Consider the following 15,916-nt stretch of genomic DNA (forward strand, 5'->3'; position numbering starts at 1 on the left):
GCGAATGGACAACATCTTGTTTGGAGGCCGCCACTCTGACCAAGGGAGCTAAAAACAGGTCAGCTCCGTGAGCTAACTTGCGTGTGGCTTTGCTAGCAGTGATATAAAAATTGAATAAAAGCCCCTGTGTTTTGGATTTAGCAACTTGTGGGCAGTGGCCAACAGCCAGGCCATATGGTCAGGCAGAAGGGAAACTTAGTCTGTTAAAGGAATAACCACACGGGGCACAGCCCTCTGCAAACCACTATGGGAATTTGAGGGGTGCATTATAAAGTAGGACATGTTGGTGCTCATCACAAGAACCACCTTCAAGTTTGGAAGCTGATTGGAAGTGATGAGTGGGTATCTTGATGTTCTCTCTTGAGGTGGCCCCCTGGGTACGTGAACTAAAGGGACATTGGGGGCTGCAGTAATCCAGAGAAGGCTGAAACTACATATAGTCTATTTGCATCCTCTGTGGCCCAAAATACCAAAAGGAACTGTTCTGCCAACCACACACTACAGACAGCTAGGAGGCAGATTCCCTGGTAGGAAGTCCTTGAACATAGCTGGCAAGTCAGAGCAATACTAGTAACCCCAAGGGAGGGCTACAAACGGGTCTTGACAGGAACAGACATTCTGGGTTGGGTTTTGCTTACTCAGTGGTAGTTGCAAATGTCCAGAGTGCTATTTAAAAAAAAAAGAAAAGAAAAGAAAAAGAACATAGCTGTAATTCAATTAAAAATTTTAAAAAATAGGGGCACCTGGGTGGCTGAGTTAGTTAAGCATCTGACTCTTGGTTTCGGCTCAGGTCACGGTGTCACAGTTTCTTGACTTCGAGCCCCACGTCGGGCTCTGCACTTGATGGCGTGGAGCCTGCTTGGGACTTTTCTCTCTCTCTCCCCGTCTCTCTCTGCCCCCCACCAACTCGTGCTGTCTCAGTCGCCCTCAAAAATAAATAAATAAATGTAAAAAAAATTTTTTTAATAAAATGCACAGAGAGCATCGATCCTGTGTGGACAGCTCGATGAAATTTTACACGTATGCACTTCCCATGTACTACCACCCAGAGAAAGATGCAGAGCATTTTGGGTTTCGGAGAGATTCCCAGTCAATACGCCACCACAAGAGGTAACAACTCTTCTGACTTCTGGCACTACAAATGAGTCCTCATCTTCAACTTCACATACAAAAAGTCATACTCTCACGTGTCTGGCTTCCTTCACTCAGTGTCACGTCTGTGAGGTTCACCCATGCCGTAGGGTGTAGCGAGAGCCCAGTCTTTTTCAGGGCTGTGTGGTAGTCCATTGTAAGGCTGTGCTACAGTTCATGTACATATGTTCTTGTTAGGCACATTGACATTGTTTCCCATTTGGGGCAATCATAAACAGTGCCGCTGAGAACATTTTTATACATGCCTTTTGGTGCACATGTGACAAACAAAAGATACTGTACTAGTTTGGAATGCTCGGTCACATTTCCTCACGCTAAAAAAATACATTACAAGCCATAATGTCCAACAATGGACATACAGATATAATGACAGAGAAACAGCTTAACAGAGAGTTGGAATGGACAATGGAAATACTGTGAAAATAGGGCCACAGAGGCATGAAGTGCTGGCTCACACACCTTCACAGAGTGTGCTCCAACCCAGCATGCGTGGGAATCAGGAGTGTCCCCGCTAGGGGAGAAAAGGTGTCTGTTTTGTTTCCTTGATGGATCTGGGCAGGAGGGCGGGGCGTGTAAGCGTGACTCTATAATCCTTCCCAAGTGAGAGGACATTGGTATGACTATAGTTCACCTCAACATTCCCTCTTCCTACCCGCTACAGTGTCTCAGGACAGGAATGCAAGTATGAGTGCCAGAAACAGGAAGGACTCCTAAGCAGGCAACTGTACCTCCGTTGTTCGACCTTGATGTGAGATTTCCTAAGGGACTGAATGGGAGGGCTGTGCCTTCACCCCATCTGGCAAAGCTGGGGCTGACGGTGAGTGCCGCTAGATTGCCTACTGGTCAGTTAGCCCACGAGTTCTGTCCGGGTGTGACCCTCCCCTCTATGGACGAGAGAAGACAGGGGAGGAGGGACTTGCCAGACTGTATTGCTGCCCGCAGTCTAGACCAGCACAGCAGCTACACATAACATCCCTTCCAACCGCAGAAAGTTGGGTATAGATGGAGAGAAATAGAAACAACAGCTGAGGGTAAAGGAATGGATAAATGAGTTACGTAATGAGGGAAACCCAGCATTACATTAACACCTCCCAAGAGGTGTGAGCAAGAGAGGACACTGCCTCTTAGCTCGATTATACCACATGCCTGAGAGAGGGAGCCATACGCTGTGACACCATTCCTGCTTCTGGAACCTGACGAGACTAAATGGAACCAGGAGACCTGAGCGATCCTGGGAGACACTGTCATACAGCAGGATGATGGGCTAATTGTCACTGACTGAATGGGACTTTAATAGTGTGCCAGTATCTTTTCAGCTATGGTCCTGTCGCTACAAGGGACCTGTGGTCAAAGACCAGGGGGTGGCCAGTGGTAGACTTATTTGGTCTTTGTCCCTGGTTCCTGGCACAGACTTCCCCAAACCTTTGGGATCTCCTGAGGAATATGAGTGTTTCTGGTATGCTAATGAGATGACTTGGCCGAGGGGCCTAGATAGCTTCAGGTTGGGGGCTGGTGACCAGAAAGACCAAGCGATGATTAGAGAGTTGGCAACCTCAGCCTCCCTCCCTGACCTCTGGGGAGAGGCTCTGGAGGCTGACTTTAATCACCAATGGCCAGTGATGGAATCAAGCACACCTATATCATGAATCTTCCATAAAAGCTTCTAAACGACAGAGTTCACAGAGCTTCTGAAATGAACACACCGACATGCTCAGAGGGTGGTACATTCCAACCCCACAGTGACAGCGGCTCCTGCAACTGCGACCTTCACGCTCCCACACTCATGTGCCTCTTCATCTGGTTGCTCATGTGTGTCCTTATAATAAACCACAATAATAAGCATGGAATTTTCCTCAGTTCTAGGAGTCATTCTAGCAAATTATTGAACTTTGAGAGTACCTTCAACTTTGTAGCCAAGTGGAACAAAAGTGCAGGCGACGTGGGAACGAACAGTTGAGATGTGCCTGTGAAGTGAGGGCAATCTTGTAGGAAGCGTCCTCACACCTGTGGGTCTCATGCTAACTCCAGGTCAACAGTGTCAGAATTGAAATAAATTGAATTGGGAGCACCTGGGTGGCTCAGTCGGTTAAGCGCCCAACTTTGGCTCAGGTCATGATCTCACATCCATGAGTTCAAGCCCCACATGGGGCTCTATACTGACCGCTCAGAGCCTGGAACCTGCTTCGGATTCTGTGTCTCTCTTTCTCTGCCCCTTCCCCTCTCCTGCTCTGTTTCTGTCTCAAAAATAAATATTAAAAAAAAAAAAGACTGATGAAATGAATCGAATTGGTGACAGGGAATCAGAGCATTGGTTGAATGGAGGAAAAAACCCTCACAGATCCACAAAGAGAAATTTAGAGGGAGAGCAAGCAAGTCTGTGCTTCCTCTCATCCAGGAGCAAAGGATAAGATAAGTGTAAGCATTTATATCATGTCCTTCTGTCTGCTACCAGCTGTTCATGGTCCTGTTAAAAAAGGAAGACAGAAGGCCCAAAATGAAGTCACTTAAGCCAAATACCACCAAGATCTTAATCCTTAACCTAAATGCAGCTTCAGCTTCTCCCAGAAATGTGACCTGTAGTCAGCCAACCTGGAATTTCCTGCTCAGCACAAGTAGGTAAGCCACTGAAAGACCACTTCCTTTCCCCTTAGAAGGGCCACCTTGCTTAAAGCAATGCATTTTTTAACGAATAATTTCCTTTTTTCCCCTTCCACTCTGCCTTTAAAATCCTTTCCTTTCTGCAGCTGGAAGAGTCTCTCTTTTTTTTTTTTTAATATTTATTTTTGAAAGACAGAGCACGAGCAGGGGAGGGGCAGAGAGAGACGGAGACACAAAATCCAAAGCAGGCTCCAGGCTCTGAGCTGTCAGCACAGAGCCCAGCGTGGGGCTTGAACTCACAAACCGAACCACGAAGTCATGACCTGAGCTGAAGCCGGACACTTAAACTGACTGAGCCACCCAGGAGCCCCATGTCTCCTTTCTATTTACTAGCTGGGAGACTGCTCAATTCATGAACAGTTGAATAAAGTCAATTCGACCTTTTAATGTTCTCGGTTGAGGGCGCCTGGGTGGCTCAGTCATTTAGCATCTGACTTCAGCTCAGGTCATGATCTCATGGTTCATGAGTTCGAGCCCCACATCGGGTGAGGTGAGGTCCCACTTCGGCTGAGCAGAGCTCAAGCTCCACTTCTCTCTCTTTCCTTCTCTTTCTCTCTGCCCCTCTCTCACTTGCACCCTCTCTCTCTCAAAAATAAAAATAAAATAAAATAAATTTTCTCAGTTGAATTGCTATTAACTAACAGTTAAGTCTCTGAGGGACGCTATGGCTACACTAGAAAACCAGGATGGTGGTTTGGGTTTTCTGGATGGTTGGTTTTTAGTCCTTTGTGAGGATCACATAAAGCTGACAAATGTTAGAGATTCTCCTCCCAGAGTATTTCCATGCACGGGGAAATATAAACATTAACATGACATGTCAGTGCATGCAGAGACCCCCTGACGTCTTACAGACCCAGGTGTTCTCCTCCTTGCAAGAGACAGAGGCTGGGCAAACACGTTTTGAGCAATCACTTCACCAGCCCACAACGCCACTGCACTTATTTGTGAGCATAAACCAGAGTGGACAAAGCTGCATCTAATCACATAGCATCCAGGGAACGAGAAGAGCGATGTCGTTTACTAGAAACTTGCTCCTCCAACTGAACCTGAGTGCCTGCAGGGCACCAGATCAAGCTGCAGCCTCAGGTCCGTGCTCCGAGAATGGCAATCAGCCGTCCTTTCTCCAGCCCTCACCCCCAGCACCGGCACTGCCCCCCTACATGAGAATTCCACATTTAGAGTCTTTGGAAGACGCCGCCTCTCTCCATAGAAGAGGAAGGACCTGCTGTCCCAACATCCTTCCAGTTAGACATGGCATGAGGCTCTGCCAGGCAGGTGACCACATGCTGGACCTGGTGACAAAGAGAAGGTGCAGCTGTGCAGAATGTACTTGCACAGGCGGCGTGAGTGGCAGTGTGTCACCCGGTCCCAAAAGCAGCAGCGACGTCAGTCCTAGCCGCAGGGGCCAGTGTCCTGCTTCAATGGAGGCAGCAGTGTGAGCAGTGACGTCTGTACCCAGCAGCAGAGGCCGCAGTTCCTATGTGAGACCCACCCTAACGTGCACTTGTGGACTCTGTTCCTGGCTGTGTAGCCAAAGCCTGTTCTACGATCTTCCCCAAAAGAATACTTTATATGCATATAAAATGTATGTGTGTATGTGTGTGTGTGTGTGTGTGTGTGTGTGTGTGTGTGCACAGTACCTTTTGGCTAAGTTCGAACAAGCTTAGATCCCATTGTTTGCTCTGAAAAGTCAATCAGGGAAGTAGTTGCCGAGAGCAAGCATTCCGAGGTGTTCGTCACACTGAACCGCGAACCACTCCCTAGTCCTCCCACCCGACCATACCCCAGGATATGATAACACACATCTCACAACACCACATCTCATACTGACAACATTATGTCTTCCCTTTCCTCTCCAAAGATAAAAAAAAAAACAAACAAAAAACAACAAAAAAAAAAAACACACACACATTTAAATGTGGCTTTAATGCCCCTCCCCAGGCTGGCTGCTCTGATCGCTGACCTCACTGGCTCCAGATCTGGCTGAGCGCCAGGCCTCTCCCCGGACCCACAGACTCAGAGTCCTCGGTGCAAGATCAAGGAATCGCTTATTTTAACGAGCCCTACAAGTGAGGCCGATGCACAGCCGTGTGGGAATCCTCATCTCCATTCTTGCTACTAAAAGTGTGATGTAAAGACCAGCAGCGCCTTGTCCTAAACACAGAAACTTCTATCGTGTTTCCCAGATGCAGAAAACAGTGTGTCATATATCTTGCACACAACACACACAGAGAAGGAGCGATCGGTGCAGAGCACCTCCCTAATCTGGAGGCAGTATCTTTACTAATGTAGCCTCAGACCACAGCAGCTCTGTGGCAGCAACAGCACAATCACCCTTCACACTGCCATTAGTGCCCCTGTGCTCCTCTCACAGCACTGCCCTCCCCCTCCCATCCCCACTCTCACACCAACTCCCCTGCACACCAAGGAGATGTCCATTTTCAAAAACCATCCTCGATTCACAGGTGCTATTTCCCAACCAAATATAAATCTAAGGAAACTCTGCTTCATAACTCCATGACTTGGAGCTGGAGCCAGCACCAGGATCACCAGGGCAAAGGGTGGGCAAGCAGAGGAAGGAAACAGAACAAGAACTAATTTAAAATAAGAAATTATGGCATGCTTCCTGTCTGCTAGAATCTGCTCCTCTCAGAAGACTTCAGAAAAGATGGGAAGAACAATCAAGCCCGAGAAGGAGGGCAAGACCTGAATGAGCCTGAAAATAACCTCTGGATACTACAGATTCCTATGCACAGGGCCACCCAGGGCCTTGTGCAGACGCTGACAGGCCAAACATCTCCTTCTGCTGTCACCGAGGAGACACCCACAGGTGAATTAGACCAGAACTCCCACACAAAAAAGAGAACGGGCCTAATCCTCTACAGAAACAAAGAAACAACGAATAAACACCCAGAGACGGGACTGAGGCCCGACCCAGGCCTGAGCCTCAGCTGACACGGCCATACAATGTCTTGTTGCCCATAGTCCTGGAGGCAGGACAAGGTCTGGGCAATATCCAGATATCCAGGTGATATCCTGAGTGATCACAGTCCCGGAAAGGCAGGTGCTACTGGAGGGACAAAGACAAAAGCGCAAAGAGGTTCCCCAGCTGAGCAGTGACCATGTCACATCCATGTTGTACCAACTGGGCATGAGGCTCCACCACGCTAGGCCCCTCACAGCTTTCTCCTGTCCCCACCCACAGCAGACTCGGCACACCAAACCTGCAGCTTCTGGGAGGTTCTCAGGGTTTCCATTTCTTTCCCCTCTCAAACTTTAGGAATCTTCTTCTTTAACTAACTGATCAACTCCTCATGACCAGAACTGGAAAAAAAAATTCACATCCAGAGCCCTACGTTCAACAAGGAAGTAAGAAGTTGTAGCTCAGTGAAACATAAAGTAAAGACAGGGATGGAGGTGGCCCACTCTCCCTCTACTGGATCATGAAAGCAGACGAGGAAAGAGAACCCAGGTCAGTGTAGGGTGGGGTCATGGAGGCGGGGGGCAGTCTCCCCACCTCCTCACATTATGGTAATAGGAACGAGGACACATGCCGAAGCCCTTTGTAGAAAGAGATATCAGGGGCATTGGTCACAAAGTGGGAAAGTGAACAAATCTTGCATCACTCAGTCCCCCACGAGGCAGCTGGCTCACACTGCGGAAGAAAATAATCATGAACAAATTCAGGTTAGTCATATAAGTGTTGACGTTCTCAATAGCCTACCACATGCTCAAGATATCCTACTCAAAGAATCCCCATTTCCCAGGCATAGCCCCTTTCCCCTCTCCCCTCCCTATTTCAGGCCCTTCAGGGTCTCACCTTTAGCAGTGGAGAGAGCCCTGGGCACTGTCACTACCTACGTTAGAACAAACAGAACTGGTCAGAGCCCCCAGGAGATGAGACTAAAGGAGTAGCTTTGGGGTGGGTGAGCTCCCCACGGGGTCCTGTCTACACTATCCCAGGGTCTCAGGGATCACCCCCTCCATACTTACATGCAGACTGAGCATAACTCCCTTCTCTTCCACCTATGGAAAGAAAATATCACATGAGATGCCACGGAGGAGGCAGAGCCCAAGATCCTAGATGAAACTGATAACCTGGACCACAGGGAAATTTCCAGAACTGTAACTACAGACCTATGGCAGGATCAGGGGGACATGAAGAAAAGAGATGTCAGGGCTAGACCAACAATTCTCCTGGAGTCTGTCCTCAGCAAGGACCTTATTCTCTGATCTGTGGCTGCTGGAAATCAGATCCTATCACCACATTCATCAAGGTGATAAGTTTGCCCTTCACTCTCACAGAGCTTTACTCCAGAGTGAATGTAGCAATGAGCTGCACAGTGGACAAGCACATGTGCATGGATGGCACTTCCCATAAACAAGGCAGGACGAACTTCTACCTGGACTTGAAACACTACAGAAAGACAAGAAAACTCAGAGCACTCCCCTTCCGTACCTTGGCTCTACCTCCTCCATATGACAGCTCCAACCACCACAGCACTGATGACCACAAAGGAAACCAGACCAGCAACAATGCCCACCATGGGAATGCTGCGCTGAGGAGGGGACTCTGGGAAGAGAGGATAAAGTGAGGGCCTTGACTCCGAGGTCTCAGCCTCAACCCTACTGAATTTTTCCAGAAGGGCTCCTGAGTTCTCCAAGTTTGGCTCCATACCCAGGTCTCCCCCTGTCCTTACCCCATTTCAGCATGAGGGGCTTGGGCAACCCCCCATGCTGCACATGGCACGTGTATCTCTGCTCCTCTCCAGAAGGCACCACCACAGCCACCCACTTCTGGAAGGTCCCATCTCCCCCAGGCCTAGTGTCCACAAACTCCGTGTCCTGGATCAGGTCCTCCCCATCACGCTGCCAGGTTAGGGTGATCTCCGCAGGATAGAAACCCAGGGCCCAGCACTTCAGGGTGACATCATGGTCAGAAGTGGGGTAGTGGGTGATGTGTGTCTTCGGGGGGTCTGAAGAGAAGGGTCAGAAAATTAAGGAATTTTACAACTGTCTCGGGCCACTGAGGCAATTCTCATGTGGCCATCTTGAGAATGGACAAGAGAGCTGGAACTGGGGAAGGGAGCAAAAACCCAGACACCAGCCTAGACACATAATCTCTTCTTGTTTGAAAAGTTCTAGAATTAGGGTGAGACGGCCCACTGTAGAAGGCAGGTTTCTGAGAGCAGAAAAGAAAGGGATTTCTGGTCCGGACCTGGCTGGAGGCCAAATGACTCAGACTAGGTGAAGTGAGATATCCCAAACACATGGGTGTGGGGCAGAGAACAAAGCCTGAGAAAATCCCCCAAGGTTCCCAAAGCCACCGTGAGCCAAAAGGAAACGCTGATCAATTATTTCAGAAATGGTCTCCTCCTCCATCCCTGAAGAGACTCTATCCTTCAACAGTCTCTAGGAGAAAGACAGACCCTTTGGGGGTCTCTCTGGGACCGGATCTGAAAACCCGAGCAGTCTCCCGACACAGGGGAGGGCCATATACTGCTGTGGATCCCAGTTCTTCCTATCCTCTTAGGAGGCCTCAGCTGGAGGGGAAATCGTGGGAAGCCCCGCGGCCCCTGGTACCTGTGCGCAGCAGCGTCTTGTTCCCCCTCTCCAAGTACTTCCGGAGCCACTCTACGCATGTGACCTGCAGGTCGTTCCTTTGATGCTCGGCTGCTCCGGCAGCCTCCCACTTGCGGCGGGTGACCTGCGCCGCCGTGTCCGCCGCGGTCCAAGAGCGCAGGTCCTCGTTCAGGGCGATGTAATCCTCGCCGTCATAGGCGAACTGCCAGTATCCTCGGAGGAGGCGCCAATCGGGCCCCACTTCGCAGGAAGACAGCCACTGGATGGTGTGAGACCCTGGCCCCGCCCCCGAGGTCAGCTCCGCCCTGGAGCCCCGCCCCCTCCCCCACCCCGAACCCCAGGGCTTAAAGCCAAAACTCAATGGCGGGTAAAAGTGCCCGCGCGCTTTTCCCGGGTTTGGAGACGGGCGGGTCCCGCAGCCTCAGGGTGGTGCTCGGACCCAAAGACTCGGGCAACCCCGGGGATGGGGTCGTGACCCGGACCCGGGTCCGCGTCACTCACCGGCGTCGCTCTGGTTGTAGTAGCCGCGCAGCGTGTTCAGGCTCAGTCGGAAAGTCTGTGCGGTGTCCTTGGCGCCCCGCGTCTCCTGCTCCCAATACTCCGGCGCCTCCTGCTTCAACCACTGCACGCGTGGCTCCATCCTCGGACTCGAGGCGTCGCTGTCGAACCGCGCGAACTGTGTGTCGTCCACGTAGCCGACTTCCAAGTACCGGGGCTCCCCGAGGCTGGGCCGGGACACCGCGGTGCCGAAATACATCAAGGAATGGGAGCCTACGGGCGCGGAGGGTTTGAGACCCCGCCCGACCCTGCTCCCGGCGCGAGGCCCGGATCCCAGGTGGAAGCGGCCAGGAGGGCAGGGGGTGGGGGGTCCGAGTGGGGGAGAGCAGGGAGGAGTCGGGGAGGGACGGGGAGGACTGCCAGGGTGGGTGGGATTCTGGGGCGGGGGCGACAGGCACTTTCCCTAGGGCCCCGCGTTCCCGCCGGACGGTCCCCTCGCTCCTGCCCCACAGATGCCCTTTCTTCCCGACCCCGCACTCACCCGCGCAGGTCTGGGTCACGGCCAGGGCCCCCGACAGCAGCAAGAGGAGGGTTCGGGGCATCACGACCCGCATCCTCAGGGTCTGGAGAATAGAAGTCCCAGCGGGTCCGTGGCCAGGACAGGCCAGGGACCGCGGTGACGCTGATTGGCTGGCTTCTCTAGACACAGGACAAGCAATGGGAGTGCGAACTGGGGCCGCGTCATGAGTATCCAGGCAAGAAGACCTGGCACAGGTTGAGAGAAGTGAAATGAGCGCGGAGTGGCGGGGAACTGGGCTTTCCCGCCCCAGACCTATCTCAAGCCCGGGACTTTCAAAGCCAGTCTTTCCCAGGGACCCGCGACTTTGCCCGGATTCCTCTCACCTACACAGAGCGCTCTTTGTCACCCTGAGGCCTGGCCCAGGGTCTCTCTGAGGAAACCAGGATAAGACACCAGGTTGGGATCGGCCCCGTTTTGTCCCTTTCCCTTCTGAAATCCCTCGACTTGTGCTGAGCTCCTAGTCCTTACCTCTCCTCCAGACTCCTAAAAGAAAACTCACCCCCAGGAAACTGGATGCCAGAGAGTGAGCTTGCCTGGGAATGGAGGTGGAGGGACATGGATTTTCTCTTTACACCTGAAGTTGTGGTTCAAAGCTCCAGCTAGAGATTCTCATAGAGATCAGTTTCTTTTCTTTTCTTTTTAATGTTTATTTATTTTGAGAGAAAGAGAGAAAGCAGGGAAGGGGCAGAGAGAAGAAGAGAAAGAATCCCAAGAAGGCTCTGTGCTGCCAGGGCAGAGCCCCATTCAGGGCTCGAACCCACAAACCCTGAGATCATGACCTGAGTTGAACCCAAGAATCCAACACTTAACCGTCGGAGCCCCCCAGGTGCCCAGGAATCTAATCTATAAAGTGATTTTGCCCCTTCCTACAGAAATATCTAAACAGCATTGCAATCAAGACTCAAAAAGCTTCTAAGTTGTACTTTCTCAGCTCATCTGTGTGTCCCAGCATTTTTTTTTTTTTTTTTTTTTTTTTGGTGGTTGAAGTGAGAAGAAATTCAGTTTACATTTAATGACACAGGTAGATTGAAAGTAAAGGATGTTTTTATAGTAATACAGGTTATATGGAAACCAAAATTAAAAGCACAATATTATTTATAGTTATTATAAAGAAAATGAAATACTGTGTATACATTTAACAAAACACATAAAGGATCTGAATGCTTAAAATTACAAAATGCAATTAAAAGATCAAATTAAATAGAGACATAATATGTTCATGTACTAGAAGAGTCTACTTAGTAGAGATGTCGATTCTCTCCAAATTGATCTATAGGTTTAATGTAATTTTTGCCCCAGCAAAGTTAGACCAGCTTATTCTAAAATTTATACAGAAAGGCATAGTACCTAAATAGCTAATGCACTCTTGAAAAAGAGGGATAAAGTGAGAAAAGTCACTCTATTTGATGTTGTCTTATAATATAGCTGCAGTAATTAAAACAGATTTTAATTAACTGGCAGATAAATAGACATACAGATCAATGGAACAGAAGAGAAAACCCAGGAATAGCGCCCCCACACACACAAATATGCTCAGCTGACTTTTGAAAAAGGCTCAAAAGTAATTCAATGCAAAAGGATAGTCTTTTCAATAAATGATGCCAGAGCAATTGGACATCCATAGGCAAAAACACATAAGCAAACAAAAAAAACCTAAATCTCTCACCTTATAATATGAATTTAAAATGTATAGGGGCGCCTGGGTGGCGCAGTCGGTTAAGCGTCCGACTTCAACCAGGTCACGATCTCACCGTCCGTGAGTTCGAGCCCCGCGTCGGGCTCTGGGCTGATGCCTCAGAGCCTGGAGCCTGTTTCCGATTCTGTGTCTCCCTCTCTCTCTGCCCCTCGCCCGTTCATGCTCTGTCTCTCTCTGTCCCAAAAATAAATAAACATTGAAAAAATAAATAAATAAAATAAAATGTATAATAGAACTTATATATAACATGTAAAATTATAAAATTATTAGAAAAATAGAGGGGCGCCTGGGTGGCTCAGTTAGTTAGACGACTGTCTTCAGCTCAGATCGTGATCTCACAGTTTGTTAGTTTGAGCCCCATGTCAGGATCTGTGCTGACAGCTCAGAGCCTGGAGCCTGCTTCAGATTTTGTGTCTTCCCCTCTCTCTGCCCCTCCCCTGCTCACACTCTGTCTCTCTGTCTCTCAATAATAAATAAATGTTAAAAAAAATTTTTTTAATCAATAAAAAATAAAAAGAATCTTTGAAATGTATTTTGACTGTGGTTATAGATAAACAAACACACATATATGATAAAATTCCATAGAATTAAGCAATTCTGGCAGCGGCAGTCTGCGCGGCCGAAGCAACATGGTCTAAGTCAGAGTGGTGGTCATGGTCCTGGAGGTGGCAAGAAGGATGACAAGGAGAAGAAAAAGAAATACGAACCTCCTGTACCAACTAGAGTGGGGAAAAAGAAGTATACAAAGGGACCAGATGCTGCCAGCAAGCTGCCACTGGTGACATGTCACACTCAGTGCTGGCTAAAATTACTGAAGTTAGAATTAAAGACTATCTTCTCATGGAGGAAGAATTCATTAGAAATCAGGAACAAATGAAGCCTTTAAGAAGAAAAGCAAGAGGAGGAAAGATCAAAGGTGGATGATCTGAGGGGGACCCCCCTGTCAGTAGGAAGCTTGGAAGAGATCACTGATGACAATCATGCCATCGTGTCCACATCTGTGGGCTCAGAACACTACGTCAGCACTCTCTCCTTTGTAGACAAGGATCTGCTGGGAGCAGGCTGCTTGGTCCTGCTCAACCACAAGGTGATGCCGTCATACGGGTGCTCACAGATGACACAGATCTCTTGGTCACAGTGATGAAGGTAGGAAAGTCACCCCCAGGAAACCTATGCTGATGTTGGGGGGTTGGACAACCAAATCCAGGAAACTAAAGAATCTGTGAAGCTTCCTCTCACTCATCCTGAATATTATGAAGAGATGGATATAAAGCCCCCAAGGGTGTCATTCTGTACGTCCCACCTGACACAGGTAAAACCTTATTAGCCAAAGCAGTAGCAAACCTAACCTCAGCCACTTTCTTAAGTGGTTGGCTCTAGGGGTGCCTGGGTGTTTCAGTCAGTTTAAGTGTCTGATTTTGGCTCAGGTCATGATCTCACGGTTCATGAGTTAGAGCCCCACACTGGGCTCTGTGCTCACAGCCTGGAGCCTGCTTTGGATTCTGTGTCTCCCCCTCTTTCTGCCCCTCCCCCACTCGCACTCTGTTTCTCTCTCAAAAATAAATAAATATTAAAAAATTTGTTTGTAATAATTTTTTTTAAAAAAGAGTGGTTTGGGGGCGCCTGGGTGGCGCAGTCGGTTAAGCGTCCGACTTCAGCCAGGTCACGAGCTCACGGTCCGTGAGTTCGAGCCCCGCATCAGGCTCTGGGCTGATGGCTCAGAGCCTGGAGCCTGTTTCCGATTCTGTGTCTCCCCCTCTCTCTGCTCCTCCCCCGTTCATGCTCTGTCTCTCTCTGTCCCAAAAATAAATAAACGTTGAAAAAAAAAAAAAAAAGAGTGGTTTGGGGGCGCCTGGGTGGCTCAGTCTGTTGGGCGTCCGACTTCAGCTCAGGTCACAATCTCGAGCCCCTCATCGGGCTCTGGGCTGATGGCTCAGAGCCTGGAGCCTGCTTCCGATTCTGTGTCTCCCTCTCTCTCTGACCCTCCCCCGTTCATGCTCTGTCTCTCTCTGTCTCAAAAATAAATAAACCTTAAAAAAAATTTTTTTTAAAGAGTGGTTGGCTCTGAACTTATTCAGAAGTACCTAGGTGATGGGCCCAAACTCCTTCAGGAATTGTTTCAAGTTGCAGAAGAACATGCACCATCCGTCGTATTTATTAATGAAATTGATGCCATTGGAACAAAAAGACTCAAATTCCGGTGGTGAGAGAGAAATTCAACGAATAATGTTGGAACTGTTGAACCAGTTGGATGGATTTGTTTCAAGGGGTGATGTGAAAGTTATCATGGCCACAAACTGAATAGAAACTTTGGACCCAGCACTTATCAGACCAGGCCACATTGACAGGAAAATTGAATTCCCCTGCCAGATGAAAAGACTAAGAAGCCCATCTTTCAGATCCATACAAGCAGGATGACCCTGACCAATGATGTAACCCTGAACAACTTGATCATGGCTAAAGATGACCTCTCTGGGACCAACATCAAGGCAATCCATACAGAAGCTGGGCTGTAGGATGAAAGTAACAAATGAAGACTTCAAAAAATCTAAAGAAAATGTTCTTTATAAAAAAACAAGAAGGCACCCCTGCGGGGGCTCTACATGTAGCAACCACATTTGCCTTCCAGGAAATGGTTGGGAATGTGCCGACTCCTCGGAGGGATGGGGAAGTTGCCCAGAGGAACCCATGTTCTAGTTGATCTTTCTTTTTTTTTTTTTTTTTTTTTTAATTTTTTTTTCAACGTTTTATTTATTTTTGGGACAGAGAGAGACAGAGCATGAACGGGGGAGGGGCAGAGAGAGAGGGAGACACAGAATCGGAAACAGGCTCCAGGCTCCGAGCCATCAGCCCAGAGCCTGACGCGGGGCTCGAACTCACGGACCGCGAGATCGTGACCTGGCTGAAGTCGGACGCTTAACCGACTGCGCCATCCAGGCGCCCCTCTAGTTGATCTTTCTTAGCAACACCTCCCATATACCTTTTTAAGCGTGATGTGTACGAACGTGATGTGTGGTGTGTTGGCCACATGCAGTGCTCTACTCCCCAAAAAGCGAGCTCCTTCTCAGACCAAAAAAAAAAAAAAAAAAAAGGAAAAGAAAAGCAAAGAAAAAGAATTAAATGCAGTTAAAACCTTGAATTGCGAGTAACTCATTCTGTGAGTGTTCCGCAAGACAAGCAAACTTTCTAATAAATTTTAACTCGATAAATGAGCAATGTCTTGCAATACGAGCAGTATGTGACACTGAACATCACATGGTCACAACTGAGCCAATGGTTCTCTGTCTCTCTCTTCATTGGATTGTGGGTGATCATCTCCCATGGCAGATGCTCGGTCTCAGGCCACGGTGTTTGGCAGAAATCAGTGATTTTTCAGAACGTTGGAAGGTGCCCACAACTGGCACTAGTGTATTTTTTGTCACTTCAAAGCACCTATGGACAGTCCTTTGCTTTTCCAGATAAGAGTAAACTTAGGAATGCTTTGCTTCATTCTAGGTCAGGCTGCCTGCAGATATAGACCCTTTCCCCTGCTGCCTCACTGCCAGTTACATTATATACGGTATATGCCAAGGGTTTATTAATATTGTACTGTAGTCAACATCCATGTGAGTGTATACAATGACCCCCTTGCAGAAAAGGATTCCTTTGAGCCAGTAGATAGCAGTAATTCCCTTAGTGATAGTGAAAGTCATCTGATACAATCACCTTCCTCTCTCTTGTCTCCTTCACACCAGCCACGAAGGTTTTCA

At 48.7% G+C, this 15,916-nt stretch overlaps 1 protein-coding gene and 2 pseudogenes across 5 annotated transcripts in view; 2 read left to right on the forward strand and 1 right to left on the reverse strand.

The window, feature by feature from the left end:
* LOC112853671 (patr class I histocompatibility antigen, A-2 alpha chain-like) overlaps positions 1-10,520 on the reverse strand; it is a 35,956-nt gene extending 25,436 nt beyond the window's left edge. Inside the window, exons 1-8 of one of the 5 annotated variants that reach the window (XR_015250726.1) lie at positions 10,433-10,520; positions 9,895-10,164; positions 9,394-9,669; positions 8,511-8,786; positions 8,270-8,383; positions 7,804-7,836; positions 7,631-7,667; positions 4,801-5,102 (exon numbers count right to left, since the gene is read on the reverse strand). Coding sequence is in view for 2 of the 5 variants with exons in the window: in XM_086705877.1 (XP_086562003.1) it covers positions 8,277-8,383; positions 8,511-8,786; positions 9,394-9,669; positions 9,895-10,164; positions 10,433-10,505 (1,002 nt within the window). In the remaining 3 variants the exon portion in view is untranslated. Of the gene's footprint in view, positions 1-4,800; positions 7,466-7,630; positions 7,668-7,803; positions 7,837-8,269; positions 8,384-8,510; positions 8,787-9,393; positions 9,670-9,894; positions 10,165-10,432 lie in introns of those variants that run through there. The other 4 variants (XR_015250724.1, XR_015250725.1, XM_086705877.1 and 1 more) reach the window with 4 other exon arrangements.
* Positions 10,521-12,862: 2,342 nt separating this feature from the next.
* LOC147580846 (26S proteasome regulatory subunit 4 pseudogene) lies at positions 12,863-13,693 on the forward strand (annotated as a pseudogene).
* Positions 13,694-14,218: 525 nt separating this feature from the next.
* On the forward strand, positions 14,219-14,868 carry LOC112853788 (26S proteasome regulatory subunit 4 pseudogene; annotated as a pseudogene).
* The last annotated feature ends 1,048 nt before the right edge of the window (positions 14,869-15,916 follow it).

This window comes from Puma concolor, chromosome B2, assembly GCF_028749965.1.
Source record: "Puma concolor isolate L17-30 chromosome B2, mPumCon1.1.hap2, whole genome shotgun sequence".
NCBI lineage: Eukaryota > Metazoa > Chordata > Mammalia > Carnivora > Felidae > Puma > Puma concolor.